Raw genomic sequence first — 17,436 nt, 5'->3', positions numbered from 1 at the left:
AGAGGGGGAGGGGGGCAGCCGAGGGAAGACGACCCACCTGCTTACTGCCAGCGGGTGTGGCTGGCATCATATCACAGAGATAGCTAACATGACTCAACCTATAAATCTCTCTCTCTCTCTCTCTCTCTCTCTCTCTCTCAGATGGAGAACTCTATGCGGGCGTCTACATCGACTTCATGGGAACGGACTCAGCTATTTTCCGAACGCTGGGGAAAAACACGGCCATGCGCACGGACCAGTATAACTCCAGATGGCTGAATGGTACACCAAACATCGTTCCAGTCCAGCGCTAATGACTGTAGGCTGGTGCATTTGGCCTCGTGCAGAATGTACTGTTGCATAGTTTTGCACGCAAATGAATCAACGTGGACATATAGTCATAAATTTACTGTCTGCCTGTCTCTCTCTCTCTCTTACTCTTGTCTCTAGATCCCTCGTTCGTCCATGTCCACCTCATCCCAGACAGTGCAGAGAAGAATGACGACAAGCTCTACTTTTTCTTTCGGGAGAAGTCGTTAGAAATGGGACAGAGCCCCAAATCAGAGTCCCGTATTGGGCGGATCTGTTTGGTGAGTGGGGGTAGGGCAGAAAATGGAGGCGGGGTAGCAAAAAGAAACACAGGCCCAGTCAAACAACAGACCATTTATTTGAGTTAGTTTTTGTTATGTTGCAATTTGTTGTGCTATCACAAAGCGCTGCTCATGACATCTTATAGAAATTAAAAACTGAATCATGGCCACAACTTAGTAAGGAGTGGGAACAAGATCCCAAGTTGTGGCCACAACTTAGAACAGCATGAGAAAGAGATCCTAAGTCGTGCCCATGACTTAATAAGATAAAATCTCTTTCCCTCGCCTTACTAAGTAGTGGCCACAACTTAATTATCTCCTTCCCATGCCACAATTTACTTTTATTTATGTAATCTATGAACACTGTGGTCATTAACACTTCACCAATATGGTGGGAAATTTGCTAATCTGGCAACCATGCATGGGCAGTTACTTTATAGGTTTTTGGTCCATAAAAGGCTTTTTACTACATTTTGGAGCATTGCTATGCCGATTTGATTGCATTCAGCCACAAGAGCATTAGTGAGGTCACCTCATCCCAAAAAATCACCCAGCATTAGGCTTTGTGCCAATAGGTTCATGGATCTGCTTCAGAGGGTCTTATACTAGTGGACATATAGCTTCACTGTCACTGCAGTTTTCAGACTACCTAGACTTCTAGCAGTTTCACTACCATGGCGCTAGCATTGCTGGCCCCCGCTTTAGCTTATTAGCTCATGACCTTATGCCCCCTCCCCCTTAGTTGTTGCCTGTGTGTATATATCTCACTCTGGTAGGCTTGTTTTTCATCAGGCAGCTGTTCGCTACTGCTGATTAGAATTTAGTAGTGAAATGGAAGGTTATGGAAGTGCATAAACACAGATGTGCGGTAGCCAATCACAGTGCGGCCAGCGTAATCTGGCCAGCTTAATGTGCGGTAGATATGAGCCGCTGTGTTTATGTGTGGGTGGATCGACTGAGTCTGAGGCTACCAACTCCCTAAAGCAGGTCACAGATCCAACCCTATATGTTATCACACAGTTGGATGTTCTTGCTGAAGCCTGTATATTCCTGCATGCTCCTTCCCAAGGACACCATCTTGCAATAGATTGGAGGGACATCTAATTCACACATTCTAATGTAGACTAAAAGATTGAGCTGCTGTGCTAATTCATAGCTAACGGAGCAGAGGTTTCAGAAGCTGGAGGAGGAGAACATTCTCTAGTCTGTAGCTTTGCTGTTTGCTTGGCACTGAAGTGACAAAATCCTCAGGTATTTCACCTTCCTTTGCACAATGGTTCTCTCTGTCCATCCAAAAACTGACCTAAGACCTTTTCACCTCTCAGGTTAGGCCCCCCAAACCTGTTTGGGTGCTGAAAAGTGTAGATTGGGTAGTAGAAATGTGTCACACATTTCAGCACACCAGCAGAAACACGAGAGATCAGGGCAGATCCAGTCATATTTTAAGTCCAGATTCTTTGTTTTTACCACTGTGTTCTAGTAGAGTTCCCTCTGGTGTCCTCTAGGTGCCATTATCGGACATTATTGTCATCTTGCACCAGTGAGAAGTGTTCTCTGCAGGTAACAGAACAGCTTAGAGTCTGCAGTGTGGAACTGCTTTGTAGTGGAACAGGAGAACTTAACTATATGTTTGGTTCTAGTGCTTTGACAGCATTTCTGATGCCAATAAACCAATAAATGTGGGGAGATGCGCTCAGCTTTCCTAAAAGCTTACGGATACTGACGGAAATACAACCCCTGCCATGTGGACACCACAAAGTAAAAACTCTGGCAGAAAAGAAACTAATGGTGGAACTTTTTACTCATTAAGTTTTTTTAAGCCATGTTTGTCATTGTCACAAACCTTTGACTCAGAACTGCTCTCTAGTGGATGTATTACTTAACATCAATGCCTCTGTAAAGGACGCGTAGACGTATGTGGGCAGTGACGTTTACTGGCGGTTATCATTTGAAACGGAAGTCTTAATTATCCGTATGTACAGGGAGTACAAATGGGCCGAAAAGTCGGAGGTGAGGCGAAAAACTGGAGCAGGACATCCATTTTCGAGGTTGCCACTACTTGTAAGGGTTAATGAATTGCCGCCGGAGCAGGTGGACCCGACCCAGTAGAGTTAAAACACAGCTTCCTGTCGAAACTGGAGCCGGAGCGTGGGGGTTAATTGAGCAGATCAGTGAAAACAAACAGTGGTAAAGTGGAAAACAGTACGCTGAGGCGTGATGCGATGCTAAGGGCCGAGTTTACTCACCCTGAAAGCCTAGTGTTTATCTACAGGATTACACTTTGTGTGTGTGTGTGTGTGTGTGTGTGTGTGTGTGTGTTAATGCATCTGTGTGGGCCAGCATGTTGGCATGTATGCACAACTTTTGTTTAGAAATGTAGTTTGGTCAGTGACCACCCCAGAAAAACTAACACACACACACAGCTTCACCTACCCTCTGGCCTCCATTCTGCACTGGGTCACAAACCTTTTCACTCCAAACTTTGAAAGATTGGCCATGATTAACTAGCTAAAATTGTACAAAACATGCACTAGCATCCACAGAGGAAGAGGATTCGAGTATGTGTGTGTGTTTGTGTGTGTGTGTGTGTGTGTGTGTGTATGTGTGTATTTATGATGCATGACCCTCAGGCCATCAACAGAAAATGAATGACATCCATACAGAAACCTCTCTTTCTCTCTCTCTCTCTCTCTCTCTCTCTCTCTCTCTCTCTCTCTCGCTCTCTCTCTCTCTTGCTCTCTTTCTCTCTTGGACCAGATGTGTGTGTCTGCCAGAGTGTGTCAGACAGTGTGTTTAGTGCTGCGTCTCATTCACAGCTAACTACTCTTCCCCGGTGTGTGTTTCTCTCAGAGCACGGCGGCTTTATTTGCCGTTTAATGTCGGGGCTCAAAGTGACACACACACGACTTCATCCAACCAGTGTTTAGCTTTAGCGGAGATGGATGCTGTATGCCTTAAGTCATACCACGTCTGTGTATGTATGTGTGTGTGTGAGTGTGTGTGGCCCGGCCTTTGTAAAGTGCTTTTTACATAAACTTTCATGATTCGTTTTTTTAACTTTTAAGAACAAAAACATGTTATTATTAGTACATATAGAAACAAAAACATCATATTCTATATTTTTATAGACATATTCGATGGGTCAAAATGTTTGTGGACACCTCTTCTAATGAATGCATTCAGTTACTTAAAGTTGTGCCCATTGATGGAACTGTGTTCCCTGAAATGATGGTTGGTGCTCCATCCAGTACTTTTGGGATGAGTTGGGGAGTTAAGGATGAGGTGGGATGGTGATCATCCAACATACTGACCTCACTAATGCTATTGATGTGGGAGGCAATCAAGTCCTCACAGCAATGCTCCTCCAAAAGCTCCTCTAGTAGACAGCATTCTTCCCTGCACAGTAGAACCAGTTCCTCCAACAAAAGCAGGATCAACTTTTCTTTTTAATTTCAGAATGATTTCAGAATAAGCAATGACTGAGCAGGTGTCCCAATACTTTTTGTCCACATAGAGTGTGTATTGTGTGGGATATATGTGTTATATTTTATTATTAAATACAGATACTTACGCATGTAATATTGAAGTTATTATATGTATGTGTGGATGATAACCCTTCTGACATTTCTCAAAAACTATGTGTGTGTTTGTGTATGTGTGTGTGTTTTCAGAACGATGATGGTGGTCACTGTTGTTTGGTGAACAAGTGGAGTACGTTCCTCAAAGCCCGTCTCATCTGCTCTGTCCCGGGGGCTGATGGGATTGAAACACACTTTGATGAGCTTCGTAAGTCTAAACCCTTTAAGCTCTCTCTCTCGCGCTCATCTCTTCTCTCTCTCTCTCTCTCTCTCTTTTCTTTCTCTCACAACTTTCTTCTTCATTTGTTCCCTCTCTCTTTTCTTTCTCTCTCACACACATACAGTCAATACAGTCCATGGAGTCCAAAAAGTCCAAACTTCCAGACCTTCTCAGTGTTTCTGTCATGGCTCGTGTTTTATTTGTCACACGTTGACCACAGAAGACTGTCCAGCTGCCTCGGTCACTGCAGACACACCTCATATTAAACCCACTGAAGGTTCTTTATAAATAGTCCAGTTCAGCTGTGTGATTTAATATCAGATCATCCAGCGTTTCTCCACAATTTACACTGACTTAATAACATGACCTCAGAATCAAACACGACCAATGAACACGCTCTGTCACTTTTACACACACTCACTCACTCTCTTACACTCCTTCTCTTTCTCTCTCTCTCTTTATCACTCTCTCTCTTACACATACACACTTCTATCTCATGTTCTCTCTTTTTTTTCTCTTGCTCTCTCATGCACACACTCTCTCACTACTCTCTCTTCTTTCTCTTTCTCTCTCTCTTTCAGCTCTATATCACTGCCTTCTCTTTCTCTCTCTTGCTCTCTCTTTTGCTCTCACTCTTTCTCTCTCTCTTTTCTTTTTCTCTCTCTCTTTCTTCCTCTCTATTCTATCTCTCTCTATCTCACTCTCTTCCCTCTCTCTTCTGTCTGTCTCTTCTTTCTCTCTCTCTCTCTTTCTCTCTCTCTCCCTTCTCTCTATCTCAGTTTCATTCCTCTCACTCTCTTCTCTCTTCTTCTCTCTCTCTTCTCTGTCTCTCTCACTATCTCATTTTCTCTCTCCCTCCTCTCTCTCTCTCTCATTTCTCTTCTCTCTCTTTCTCATTCCCTCTCTTTCTCTCCTCGCTCCCAGCTTTGAGTCATGAAGCAGTGGAACCGTGTTTCATCTAATACTGATAGAATGAGTTGGGGGATGAGGTGGGGTGGTGAGCATCCAACATCTCACTGACGCTCTTGAGCTGAATGCTGTCAAATCCTCACAGCAGTGCTCCTCCAAAATCTAGTAGAAAACTTTCTTCCCTGGATAGTAGAGACAGTTACTCCAACAAAAGCACGATACGCTCTTATTTAATACCCTTGATTTCAGGAGAAACCGTGAATAAGCAGGTGTCCCAGTACTTTTGTCCATGTAGCGTACATTAGCTCTGCAGCTTCAGTGCTGAACTAATAGGAGGCTGAACTGAACACTAAACATGTCGGACTGACTGACTCCTGCTTTCATGTGGGATTCCGGTGTGGACCCGGGGGTCTCTGCGGAGTAAACATAAACAGTTCAGGGTCTGTAAATATTAGCGTGGGTGGGAGTTTGTTGAGGAATGTGTGTGTGTGATTGTGTGTGTGTTATTCTAGCTATTCCACTGACATGCCTATGTCTGTGTGTGTGTTTAGGGGACGTGTACATTCAGCCCACGCAGGACACCAAGAACCCAGTCATCTACGGGGTCTTTTCCGTCTCTGGGTGAGTGCATGTGTGTGCCTGTATGTGTGTGCCTGTATGTGTGTGTCTGTATGTGTGTGTGTGTGTGTGTGTGTATAACTACTCAAAGTCTTCCGCCATCTGTAGATGACTCTTTTTATGTGTAAACGCTCCAGGCTTTGCTGACCATCATCAGAGCGTTTAATATGTCATCATCTGACAGACGTGTCTGCAGTGTGTGTGTGCTGCCCACATGACTACAAAGCCTGAAACAGGCCGTGCTCCCCCTCACTTCCTCCGCAGGGGCGGCTCTGGCTTTCCTCCCGCAGCCGTCTGATGGAAAGCCATCAGTCAGTGGTCGTATTGGCCCTTTAGAGCCCCTCTCTCAGGGAGAAACCTCATATCTCTCACCCCCGCTACAGAGAATATACACAGAAAGCAGATAGCGTTCCGGCTACACTGTAGTTGTCATTTAGAAGGTCAGAAACAGCTACACTGACAACTCATCAGCTGGGGTGAAAGTTGATGAGGTCTGCAGTTTGAACTTATTCTGCGTCTAAATTACAGTCGAGTGGGAATTCCCTCGCTGACAACCTGACTTTTACTGTTTTTATATGTGAGTGTATTCCACATACTGTAGCCGGATTAGTTGTTCCTACTACAATTAAGAGCTTACAGACAAGATTTATGATCCTAAACCAGTATGAATCTGCTGTCTATAAAGTTTTATTCAGTCTGACAGCAATAATCGTGGACTGATTTTAATCCAGTATGAATCTGCAGTATGTGTAGGTTGTGTGTAGTGGTTTCAATCCAGTGTGAATCTTAAATGTGTGTAGTTTTCACACACTGACAGTTATATCATATAAGTGTGGAGTAATTTTAATCCAGTATGAATCTTCAGTTTGTAGCTTGTACATTTTGACATGAATAACCTTGGAGATGTTTCAATCCAGTGTAAATCTGAAATGTGTGTATTTTGTACGCACTGACAATAATACATGTGGAGTAGTTTAATCCAGTATGAATCTTCAGTTTGTTGTTTGGTCATTCTGACAGCATTAACTGTGAAATGGTTTTAATCCAGTATGAATCTGTAGTGTGTGTAGGTGACAGTAATACCTGTGGGGTAGTTTTAATCCAGTATAATTCTGATCTGATGTGATGTGAAAATGTGTTTGCAAATTGTGGGGTGATTTTAGTCCTGTATGAATTCCATTTTATGTAGTTTTTATAATCTGAAAGCAGTAATTGCAGAGTGGTTTTAATCCAGTATGAATCTGTAGTGTGTGTAGTTGACAGTAACACCTGTAGAGTAGTATTAATCTGATATGAATCTGAAGTGTGTAATTTGTAATGTCTATTTGCAAATAGTGGAGGGATTTTAGTCCAGTATGAATTCCAGGTATGTTTTTATAATCTGAGAGCAATAATTGCAGAGTGGTTTTATGAGTATGAATCTGGTGTGTGTTGTTTATACATTTTATCAGGAATAACTGTAGTCTAGCATTAATCCAGTATAAATCTGCAGGTTGTAATAACTGTGGAGTGATTTGCCTGAAATTCAGCTTCTGTGAATCATTGTATAACCAGGTGCCCTCCTCCCTTATTTCCTTCAGCTCAGTGTTTAAAGGGTCAGCAGTTTGTGTGTACTCCATGGCGGACATTCGGATGGTGTTTAATGGACCATTCTCTCACAAAGAGGGACCCAACTACCAGTGGGTGGCGTACACAGGCAAAATCCCCTACCCACGACCAGGAACCGTGAGTATGACCCAATTCTCAAGGCTCACATAATGAGACAGCATTAGATAGTACTTCTTCAGGAACAGCCACTAAACCCCATGGATGTGTACATAGAATTGAGGTTGGCTACATGAGGGCCTTGTAGTTCCATTAGTGACTCCATCTAAGTATAGGCTTAAAGACCACCTAGCTGAGGCCTATCCTAACCTTCTTACTGTTCCCCTGTTCAGTGTCCTGGAGGAACCTTCACCCCAAACATGAAGTCCACTAAGGACTACCCAGACGAGGTGATCAACTTCATGCGCAACCATCCCACCATGTACAACGCTGTTTACCCCGTGCACAAGCGCCCTCTTGTGGTCAGGACAAACGTGGACTATGAGTTCACAACCATCACTGTGGACCAGGTGACGGCTGCTGACGGCAACTACGAGGTTCTCTTCCTGGGCACAGGTGAGTGTTTGCTATGTCATATGGGTTCTCTGAGTGATGCCATAGAAGAACCATTTTTGTAAAAGATTTTTAGCCAAAAAATGCACATGATGTGCGTGTGAGGCTCCTGGGTGGCACCAACGGTGTAAGCCCAAGTGTTGCTTAAGCATTGGCCCCTCAATGTGATGCTAGCCAGTAAACGTCTGGTACAGAATAGAATAGGCAGTTAGTTATAATCCCAAAGAAAGACTTTGCTCGTAATATCAGCGCCCCCTGCTGGACAAAAACACAGCCACCGTGCCTTAAAGGCCATACAGCACTCATTCAAACCTCAGTGGGTGTTTATTTGACTTCGGCTGCTCCCTTTTTAAGCTTGAGGTTCTTCCACAGCTTGAGTGATCTTTGTTAAGTGACTCTGGCCTCACCTCTCTGTGCACTCTGAGCGCTTACAGGCTGCCTGACTGCAGCGCTTCGTCTTCTCTGACCCCGAGGCTGTTTCGTTCGCTCTGCTTCTACTGTACGACTACAGTGTTTATCAGAGGCTGAAATGCCTCTCGCTCGTTTGGAAATGTACGTTAAGCCCACGTTCATCATTCATTCAGAGTAGAAAGCTTTGAAGAGTGTAAACGAAGGCCAGGGGAGTTTGAGTATGAGGATCCGTCAAACAAACCGTACAGCTGGTGGTGTTCACCTCCTTTATGTCTCTCTCCCACTGACTCTCTCTCTCTCTCTCATCAGTCCTTTAAAAGCAGGATGACCTCAGTCTGTACAACCATGTTCCAATGACGTACTGCAGGTTATTTCTCGGTGCCTAATAAGTGTAGAAGTGTAAACTCTAGCTCTTGTTGCCAGATTGGGCAGTTTTACACTAATCTGTGCTTCTTTTGGTTGGATGTGGTTGGATCTCAGATTACTGATTTGGTCCCATATTGTGCTTAAATAATTATATTTGGCGGATTGGATGCTTTTCCACAAAAATGTGCTTATTGTGGTTGGATTGAGAAGGGCCCCAAGCACTGTAGGGGCCCATATCACAGAGGACTAAATTTCTTAAATACTAATAAAAGTATTTCTATTTACAGTATAAACTCCTGCTTTGGTTGCCAGATTGGGTGGATTATCCACTAAACCGGGCTGCTTTTGGTTGATTTATCACAGACAATCACATTGGCCCTACATTTGCATTAAATAATAATTATAATAGTTTGAAAATGGTCATGAAAAACTCTTTTGATGCATAAAACCACAAAAAAAGACATAATTTAGGGTGCACAACTACAGTCCTGTAGTCCTGGTGTGCTGCAAAGTTGGATAGATGACCTACTTGCTACCTCATGAGTTAAATCAGGTGTGTTTGAGCAGGAACATCAGCAAAATCAGCAAACTGTGCAGGAATCTGGCCCTCTATGACCAGAGTTATGCATCCCAGATGTAGGATATGGGCCCTACAGAAATTTGTTTTGGTCATAAATACTGTAGCACTGCTTAGTACAGTTAGGACTGTAATGGCTGAAAACCATTAACGCAATCTGGCAGCCCCAGCCCTGTGCCCCCAAACTGCAAAGCACATTCCTAAAGCACAATCCAATCCCAGTGTGCCGTATTCCAGGGCGCGGCCGCCCCAAATACCTGAGGGAAGTACAGCAGACGCTGAAAGATGAAAAGCTATGAAAACAGGCCGGACAAAAGGGGGGATTTAGCAGGACAGGATTTTAAATGGTGGATGTGTTAAAAAGAGGTAAAAGTGAGAGGAGCCCTTTTTCCCAAAGCCCTACTGAAGAGCATATCAGCATAATCTGACCTCAGAGCAGACGGCCTTTCAGTTGTGGGTTTTACGAGGCGGTCAGGTACAGGACAAAAGAAACATGGATGAAAGGGAAGATAATATCGAGTAAAAGCCGCCTCAGAGTGGGGTTAGCTTCAGGGTCGTGCCTGCCCTGCTAAATTAGTGTTTTATATTACAGTAGAGTGAATGCAGCATGGAACTGAATAGCTTCCAGTTAACAATAAACCCACTGGCTCTCTGTTCCAGAGGAGAAACAGCAACCACAGCCAGGAAGCCAGGGCTAGTTTATTCAAAAGGGGCCTAATCTGTTTAGGGGAGCTATGCAAACGTTTAGCATGATGCTAACTATATACCCTGTTTGTGAGGTTTCTGACACTGACACAGTTCAGGCTTCAGGCTGCTGCTACTGTTTCTAGCTATGCTCATGTACTTCAGGCCATGCTTCAGTAACGGTGAGTCTTACAGCAGACAGAAACCGCATAATCAAGTCTGTTAGAGTTTACTGAACACCTCCACACAGCAGCAGGCCTAATGCAAAGCAGGATAGAAGCTCCTGTTCTTATAGCTACATTAGAGCTGTGGCTCCAGTGCTAAACAGAAGAAGCAAACTTTCGAGTGACAAGAAAATCAGTCAGCATTCCTGAAACAGACGCTTTAAATGGGATTAACACTATATATATATATATACACACACACACACACACACACACACACACACACACAGGGCAGTAACAGCAGTGTTGTTGTGCAGATAAGGGGACGGTGCAGAAGGTGATTGTTCTGCCCAGAGACGACCTGCAGACAGAGGAGCTGGTGCTGGAGGAGGTCGAGGTCTTCAAGGTGAGCTTTCTGGATTTTTTTCTTTTCCACATTTTCTCTTTTCCTTTAATTCTTTCTTTTTCTTTGTTTCCCTTCATTTCATTCCTTTTTTTGTTTTCCATTTTTCTTTCCTTCTTTTTTTCTTTATACATTTATTTCCATCTTTCTTTTGCCTTTCTTTCTTTCTTTCTTTCTTTCTATCTTTTTCGATTCCTTTCTTTTTTATTTCTTTTCTAATTTCTTTATTATTTTTTCTTACATTTGTTTGTCTTTTTTTCTTTTGTTTGTTTGTTACTTTCGTTATGTAATTTATTTTTCTTTTGTTCTTTTGTTTCTTTTTTATTATGTCATTTCTTTTTCTTTTGTTCTTTTGTTTGTTTGTTTCTTTCATTGTCATTTCTTTTTCTTTTGTTCTTTTGTTTGTTTCTTTTTTATTATGTCATTTCTTTTTCTTTTGTTCTTTTGCTTTCTTTCTGTTTTCTTTGTTTCTTTCTTTTTTATTTCTTTTTTACTTTTTTCTTTCTTTCTTTTGTTTTGTTAGTTACTTTCCTTCTTTTGTTCTTTTTCTCTCTTTTTTTTCTCTCTATGACACAAATATTTAAATTGTCAACAAATGTTTCTGTGCAGAATGATTCATCTCTCTTTCTCTCTCGTTCTCTCTCTCTCAGGTCCCAACTCCTATTACGACTATGAAGATCTCATCTAAGAGGGTAAGGATAGAAACCTGATAGCTGCTCTGTCTCACACATTGCCTCTTAAACCTTCATGTCCTTCAATAAAATATAGAGTGGAGCTCAGAGAAACACATGCACTGCAGATTTGTCTGAGCTTTAAGCTGCAGTCTGAGCCTCTTTCTGTCTGTCGGACGTGTGCTCATAATTCAGAAGGGTCAGAGCGCTGATAGGCCGACTGTACGCATCAGTAAAAGCGTGAGCAGCTCAGTTTGTTTTCTGTCAGAAAGGGTTCTGGGAGATGGAATGGGTCTGTTTTTGCCAGAGTTGAAGTTTGAGGTTGATTTGAAGCAGCTGATCTCTCAAAAACAAACAAACAAATAAATAAATAAACACTAACATCTACATTTGTGTGTATCCCACTGTGCAGCGGTCGGAGAAAGAATTTCAGTGTCATAGCATTCGCTTTGAATTTATAGCCTAAAACCTGAATTATTTATAATCATAATCTGGTGTGGATCCTGCAGCGCTAGAAGCTGACTAGGTTCTGGCAGAGGACGGTTTATTACAGCAGACAGTCCTCAGTTGCATCATGTTTCAACAGCAAAAGAGAAAAGTACAGAATCAACTTTGGCTTCGGCCTTCGTTTAGTGAATGAAAAACAACATGGACCAGAGCACGGACAAATACACCCTCCTATTACAGCAGTGCTTACAGTCATGTAAAATAATAATAAATAAAAAAAAATATATATATATATATAGTGAATTTTAAATTAAACTTTACAGAAAAGTTCACATAATATTGAATATATTATTTAATCAAAATAAAACAATTAAATATAGATAATGAAAATATTACATATTTTATAAATATTTAAAAATATAGATTTGTAAACAGATACATAGATAGACAGATAAGTAGAGAGACAGATTTGTAGACAGATACAGACAGATAGACAAATAGATGGACAAATATATGATTTGTAAACAGATAATCGTATATATATATATATATATATATATATATATATATATATATATATAATCATATAGATAATCATATATATATATATAGACAGACAGATAGATAGATAGATTCATGGACAGATAGATGGCAGCTTGAAGAGACTCAGTGTCCGGTACTCCTGTGTTTAAATACAGATCAGAAAGTGGTCAGTAACTGGTGGTTCTGCTGGGCTGTATCAGTAATACTGTATGATTACGGTTAAACTGTTCCACTGTACTGTATATCCTCAGGAACAGACGTCTGATCATTTTGTGTGTTTATTGTTGTTATTTACAGCAACAGCTGTACGTGGCGTCGGTGGTGGGCGTGACCCAGCTGGCCCTGCACAGGTGTGATGTGTACGGCGAGGCATGTGCTGACTGCTGCCTGGCCCGGGACCCCTACTGTGCCTGGGACGGCAAGTCATGCTCACGATACTCCGCCTCGCACAAAAGGTAAATACCAAAACACTCCCCAGGGATACACACTGTGTGGTCTGTGTCCTCCTGGAGGGCAGTTGAAAATAAATTTCTCTTATTTTGCGAATGTTGGCTGCCTTTTAGGCGTAGCCGGAGACAAGACGTTAAATATGGGAACCCCATACGGCAGTGCAGAGGATTCAACTCCAACGGTGAGTCTGATACTCACCCACCTGCATCCGTTCTAATGTGATATGGAGTTTCTACAGTAATAACCCTCTTATTGCTGAGAGAAATGCTTTAAAATAATGTGATTAGGTGCCTAAAATCTCCGCCCACTACTGTATATACATATAAACACTATATGGACAAAAGTATTGGGACACCTGCTCATTCATTGTATCTTCCAAAATCAAGGGTATAAAAAGTGTTGATCCTGGATTTTTGGCGTAACTGTCTACTGCCCAGAAACAGCATTCTACTACATTTTGGAGGAGCATTGCTGTGAGGATTTGATTGCATTTAGCAATAAGTGCATAAGTGAGGTCAGAATGTTGAATTATCACAATGGCCCTCCACATCCCCAAATCCCTAACTCAGAGTATTGGATGGAGCACCATCCATCATTCCTGAGAACACAGTTCCACTGCTCCACAGCTCAATGCTGAGGGGCTTATACCCCTCTAGTAGATGAATGCATTCATTAGAAGGGGTGTCCACAAACATTTGCACATGTATGAATAAATATGAATGTGTTCAAGATCAGGATGAGTTACAAGGCATTTTGTGTTTATATGGCTGTGTCGATTATGATAATGAAGTGTGTGTTTGTGTGTGTGTGTGTGTGTGTGTGTAGCTAATAAGAACACTCTGGAGACTGTGCAGTACGGGGTGGAGAGCAGCAGCACATTTCTGGAGTGCCAGGCCAGATCTCCACACGCAGCTATTAAATGGCACCTGCACAGAGACAACAGTGACCGCAGGAGAGAGGTACACACACACTCACAAACACACACACACATACCACCAAAGCTTTAAAAAAGCAACATTCCAAGATTAAAGACCCTTTAAGCACATCCACCCTCTCTCTCTCCCCCCAGGTTCGTTCGGACGGTCGAGTGCTGAAGACGGATCAGGGTCTGCTGCTCCGCTCTCTGCAGCCCTCCGACTCAGGCACGTACGTGTGCACAGCGACGGAGAAGAACTTCAAACACACGCTGGTCAAGCTGCAGCTGGTGGTTCTGTCCGGCCAGGCGGTCAACAACGTACTGGTGGAGGCGGGGCGGCCTTCCCCGTCCAATCTGCAGGCCAGCGCGTGGACACCCAGTGCCGGCCAGTACAAGGACCTGCTCACCATCCTGAGCCAGCCGGAGATGGGCCTTATCAACCAGTACTGTCAGGACTACTGGCAGCTGGGAGACCCAGTGAGCAGCAGCTTCAAACCCAAAGACCTCAAAGAGCTCAAGGAGCAGAAAAAACCACGCAACCGCCGACATCATGGCCAGGAGGAGGAGGATGAAGAGGAGACATGAGGGGGCGCGGCCCAGCCAACAAGGGATAAGACTCGATTACAAAAAGAAAACGTAAAAGAGATCGATCCGAACTTTCGCGAGAACATAAAAAAGATCAAACCCAGACGTCTCCTTTTAACACCTTAAAAAATATCATACACAGTATTTATTGTAGGTTGTAAATAGTATCATTCTGTGGATTTCTTTGTACTTAAATAGAGAACGCAAAAAAAAGAAAGGATGCTCTTGGTGTACAGAGCAAATATTATTGTTAAATCATTGGTCATTACGAGAAAAAGGAGAAAAAAAGAGAGAGAGATATCTCCAGTTTCCATCTTCCGGGCATTGACCGTTTGTTTCCACGGCTAACGTATTTCGACAACTGCCGTATTGTTGATGCACAAGAGACTGTACGATCAAACGGTTGTGGTGGAAAGAGAGAGCAAAAACGGGCAGAGCAGAGACGTTTTGCCGTCTGTGGACTCATGGACTCGCGCTAGAACGAGACTTTACCACAGCCAAGGTCCAGAAGGTTCTGGTCCATCTGTTACAAAAAAAAATTTGACTCTTCATGGACTCCTGTACAGTCTTCCTACACATCTGACATCATCCTATACGCATATATATATATATATATATATATATATATATATATATATATATATATATATATATATATGCACAAAACACCCAACATTATTGCACATTTCTGTCAGTTTGCAATATTATTCTCTTGTGAACCAATGTGAGCAAAGTCACAGTCACTATTTCACAGCTTTGGGAGGCTTAGCATTGACCCCAGCCTCACTCTGGGTTAGATAGATGGATGGAGATGAAATCTGAATCAGGTGGCCAAGATCCTGATTTGAGCACTGTAGCAGTCAAAAATGTGGACCCACTAATGCTCAAATCTCAAAGCCAGCCCAAAAAGCAATATTTATGTTCTGGAATGAAGCATCATTTTAAGTTGTTTGTTACTGCAGCTCACAATATGTGCAGTAGTCGGTTGTGTTGTATTGGTAGTGTACGGTAGTGAAAGAGCGAATGAACTGAAATCTGCTGCGTATGCTTTTCTTTTAACACTTTAAAGCTGCTACTAAATCTGAATTTCCATCACATTAAAAAAGGGGTTCTTCAAGGGTTCTTCAGAATAGAATGTGATTCTAACTATGATGCTAGACGGGCACCGGATATTTCACTGGATATTTTTTTACGGAACAGTGACGGAGGTTCTGCAGCAGCGATCACAGCTGGTGGATCTTTACAAAAACATTTTTGTAAATGAAATTGTGAAGAACCTTAGTTTATGAAAAGGTTTAAAGAACATTTTAAGGTTCATTCATTCACACATCTTTTGAAAGGTTTTTTACATCTTTAGCAAAATGGATTCTATATATCACATAACAGTAGTGGAACCCTATTTAGCTCTATATAGAACCATAGGATGGACATACCCATTTTACTTCCTTTTACTTCATTTTACTTCCTTCATTACTTACCGAAAATGGTTCTTTTTAGTACAGACAAGGTGCTATTTGGTTCATAACAGTAGTGGAACCCTATTTGGTTCTATACAGAACCAAAAGATGGACATACCCCTTTGTGTGTGTAGGTGTGTCATTTATAGGGAACTTTTGAGAAGTTTAACTGCCTGCATCACATCACAAAAAGGGTTCTCTACAATACAGAAAAGGGGGTTATTTGTCTCATAACAGTAGTGGAACCCTGTTTGGTGTTTTATAGAACCGTAATATGGACATACACCTTTATGTGAGCAGGTTTGTTAGTTATGAGGAACCTTTCAGAAAAATGTTGTTTCCTTTATCACTTACCAAAAATGGTTCTCTGCAGTACAGTAAATGGGTTCATGCTGTAGTGGAACCCTATTTGATGCTGTATTAAATCATAAAACCCTTCCAGATTCCAGAATTTCATAGCTCTGATGTCTTCACCATTCGTCTAAAATGTGGAATTTACTACAGGCATTGGTACAGACCTGAGCAGGTGTGTCCACGCGTTTGACTGCATCTGTACATTACAGGTAATTCTGTAACAATGGGATCGATAGAGGTCAGCACCACAGAAGCACAACAAAGCCCGGTTGGTGGACCCCCGCTGAGCTTAGTCTCTCATGTTCGCCACTTTAAAACAGAGTAAAAGCACAAAACGACTTGCGCCATTGCCGCAACTCAGACCGAGCATGACCCCAACAGTGAGGAAACATCTGACCTTCTTACAAAACCTCCTAATAGAGCACATCTGGAAGCAGGGGCTGTAGAGCACTGTAGCAGCTATGCTTTAAGGGATCTGCTCCTTGCATTGGGAAGCTGGCTTTTCACTGTGTGCATGACTAATGTATTTGTACTGTAATTATTAAGCTGAAAATGCTACGTTGCTGTTATTATGATTTTATGTCTTCTTCATATGTTTTTCGTGAGTCCGGCGTCAGACAGGAAATCAGAGTTCTTCCAGGAATCCGCAGGAAGACACACAGCCGAGGGAGTCTTTTTCTTTTCCTTTCTGTCAGTCCTCCTCCTACAGTACAGTATATAATATTGTTATTTTCCTGAGAAAATGTCAAAAACTGTCCCGATTTTGTGTCCCCTCACCTCTAGACAGCAAATTACAGTGAGAGGAAAAGATTGTACAATTTATTGTTCTTTTTAAAACGTGTCTTTAGAAATTGTTTGTGTTTATTTTTCTTTTTTCTTTTTCTTTTTTTTTTTTGTTATCAGACTAAAGACTTAATGCACAGGTGATGTTAATGTAATGACTCGTGTAAATCACTTCCCTCCCTTCTTCTTCTTCTTGTCGATGTTGCTGACTAATAAATTAAAGCTCTATCTTTTATAGAAACCCAACACCTACTTTATCTTTCATCAGTGACCTGAGTAAATCTGGCTCTGCTGGTAGACTGGATTAGAGAATAATATACCGAATGCTTTTAACAGAGTAGTTTGGCTAAAAATCAAATGATCCTGATTGCTTACTGACCCCAGAAAATAATGTGGAGCTGAAACTGGAACTACATTATCATTTACATAATGTCCAGGAAGATTTCATAACCGAAACATTCATACAAGGTGCTGAATCATTAATACTGTAGTTACAGAATTACAATAGTTACTAAATTATGTACAGTAGTTACTCATTCATTTACAGCAGTTACTGAATTATGTACAGTAGTTA

The 17,436-nt window shown here is 42.0% G+C and overlaps 1 protein-coding gene across 4 annotated transcripts in view; it reads left to right on the top strand.

The window, feature by feature from the left end:
* The window catches only part of sema3fb (sema domain, immunoglobulin domain (Ig), short basic domain, secreted, (semaphorin) 3Fb), an 84,266-nt gene extending 67,158 nt beyond the window's left edge, over positions 1 to 17,108 (top strand). For 2 of the 4 annotated variants that reach the window (XM_072665385.1, XM_072665383.1), the window contains 12 exons: positions 142 to 261; positions 430 to 569; positions 4,241 to 4,355; positions 5,828 to 5,897; positions 7,475 to 7,619; positions 7,832 to 8,054; positions 10,571 to 10,659; positions 11,307 to 11,348; positions 12,615 to 12,772; positions 12,881 to 12,948; positions 13,593 to 13,726; positions 13,837 to 17,108. In XM_072665385.1, coding sequence (XP_072521486.1) covers positions 142 to 261; positions 430 to 569; positions 4,241 to 4,355; positions 5,828 to 5,897; positions 7,475 to 7,619; positions 7,832 to 8,054; positions 10,571 to 10,659; positions 11,307 to 11,348; positions 12,615 to 12,772; positions 12,881 to 12,948; positions 13,593 to 13,726; positions 13,837 to 14,268 — 1,736 coding nt within the window. In that variant the 3' untranslated portion in view covers positions 14,269 to 17,108. Of the gene's footprint in view, positions 1 to 141; positions 262 to 429; positions 570 to 4,240; positions 4,356 to 5,827; positions 5,898 to 7,474; positions 7,620 to 7,831; positions 8,055 to 10,570; positions 10,660 to 11,306; positions 11,349 to 12,614; positions 12,774 to 12,869; positions 12,949 to 13,592; positions 13,727 to 13,836 lie in introns of all 4 variants that reach the window. The other 2 variants (XM_072665384.1, XM_072665382.1) reach the window with 1 other exon arrangement.
* Positions 17,109 to 17,436: the final 328 nt, after the last annotated feature.

Source organism: Salminus brasiliensis, chromosome 21 (assembly GCF_030463535.1).
Source record: "Salminus brasiliensis chromosome 21, fSalBra1.hap2, whole genome shotgun sequence".
NCBI classification, from domain to species: domain Eukaryota; kingdom Metazoa; phylum Chordata; class Actinopteri; order Characiformes; family Bryconidae; genus Salminus; species Salminus brasiliensis.
The sequence above is the reverse complement of the archived record's forward strand: the minus strand, read 5'-3'. Positions and strand labels throughout refer to the sequence as shown.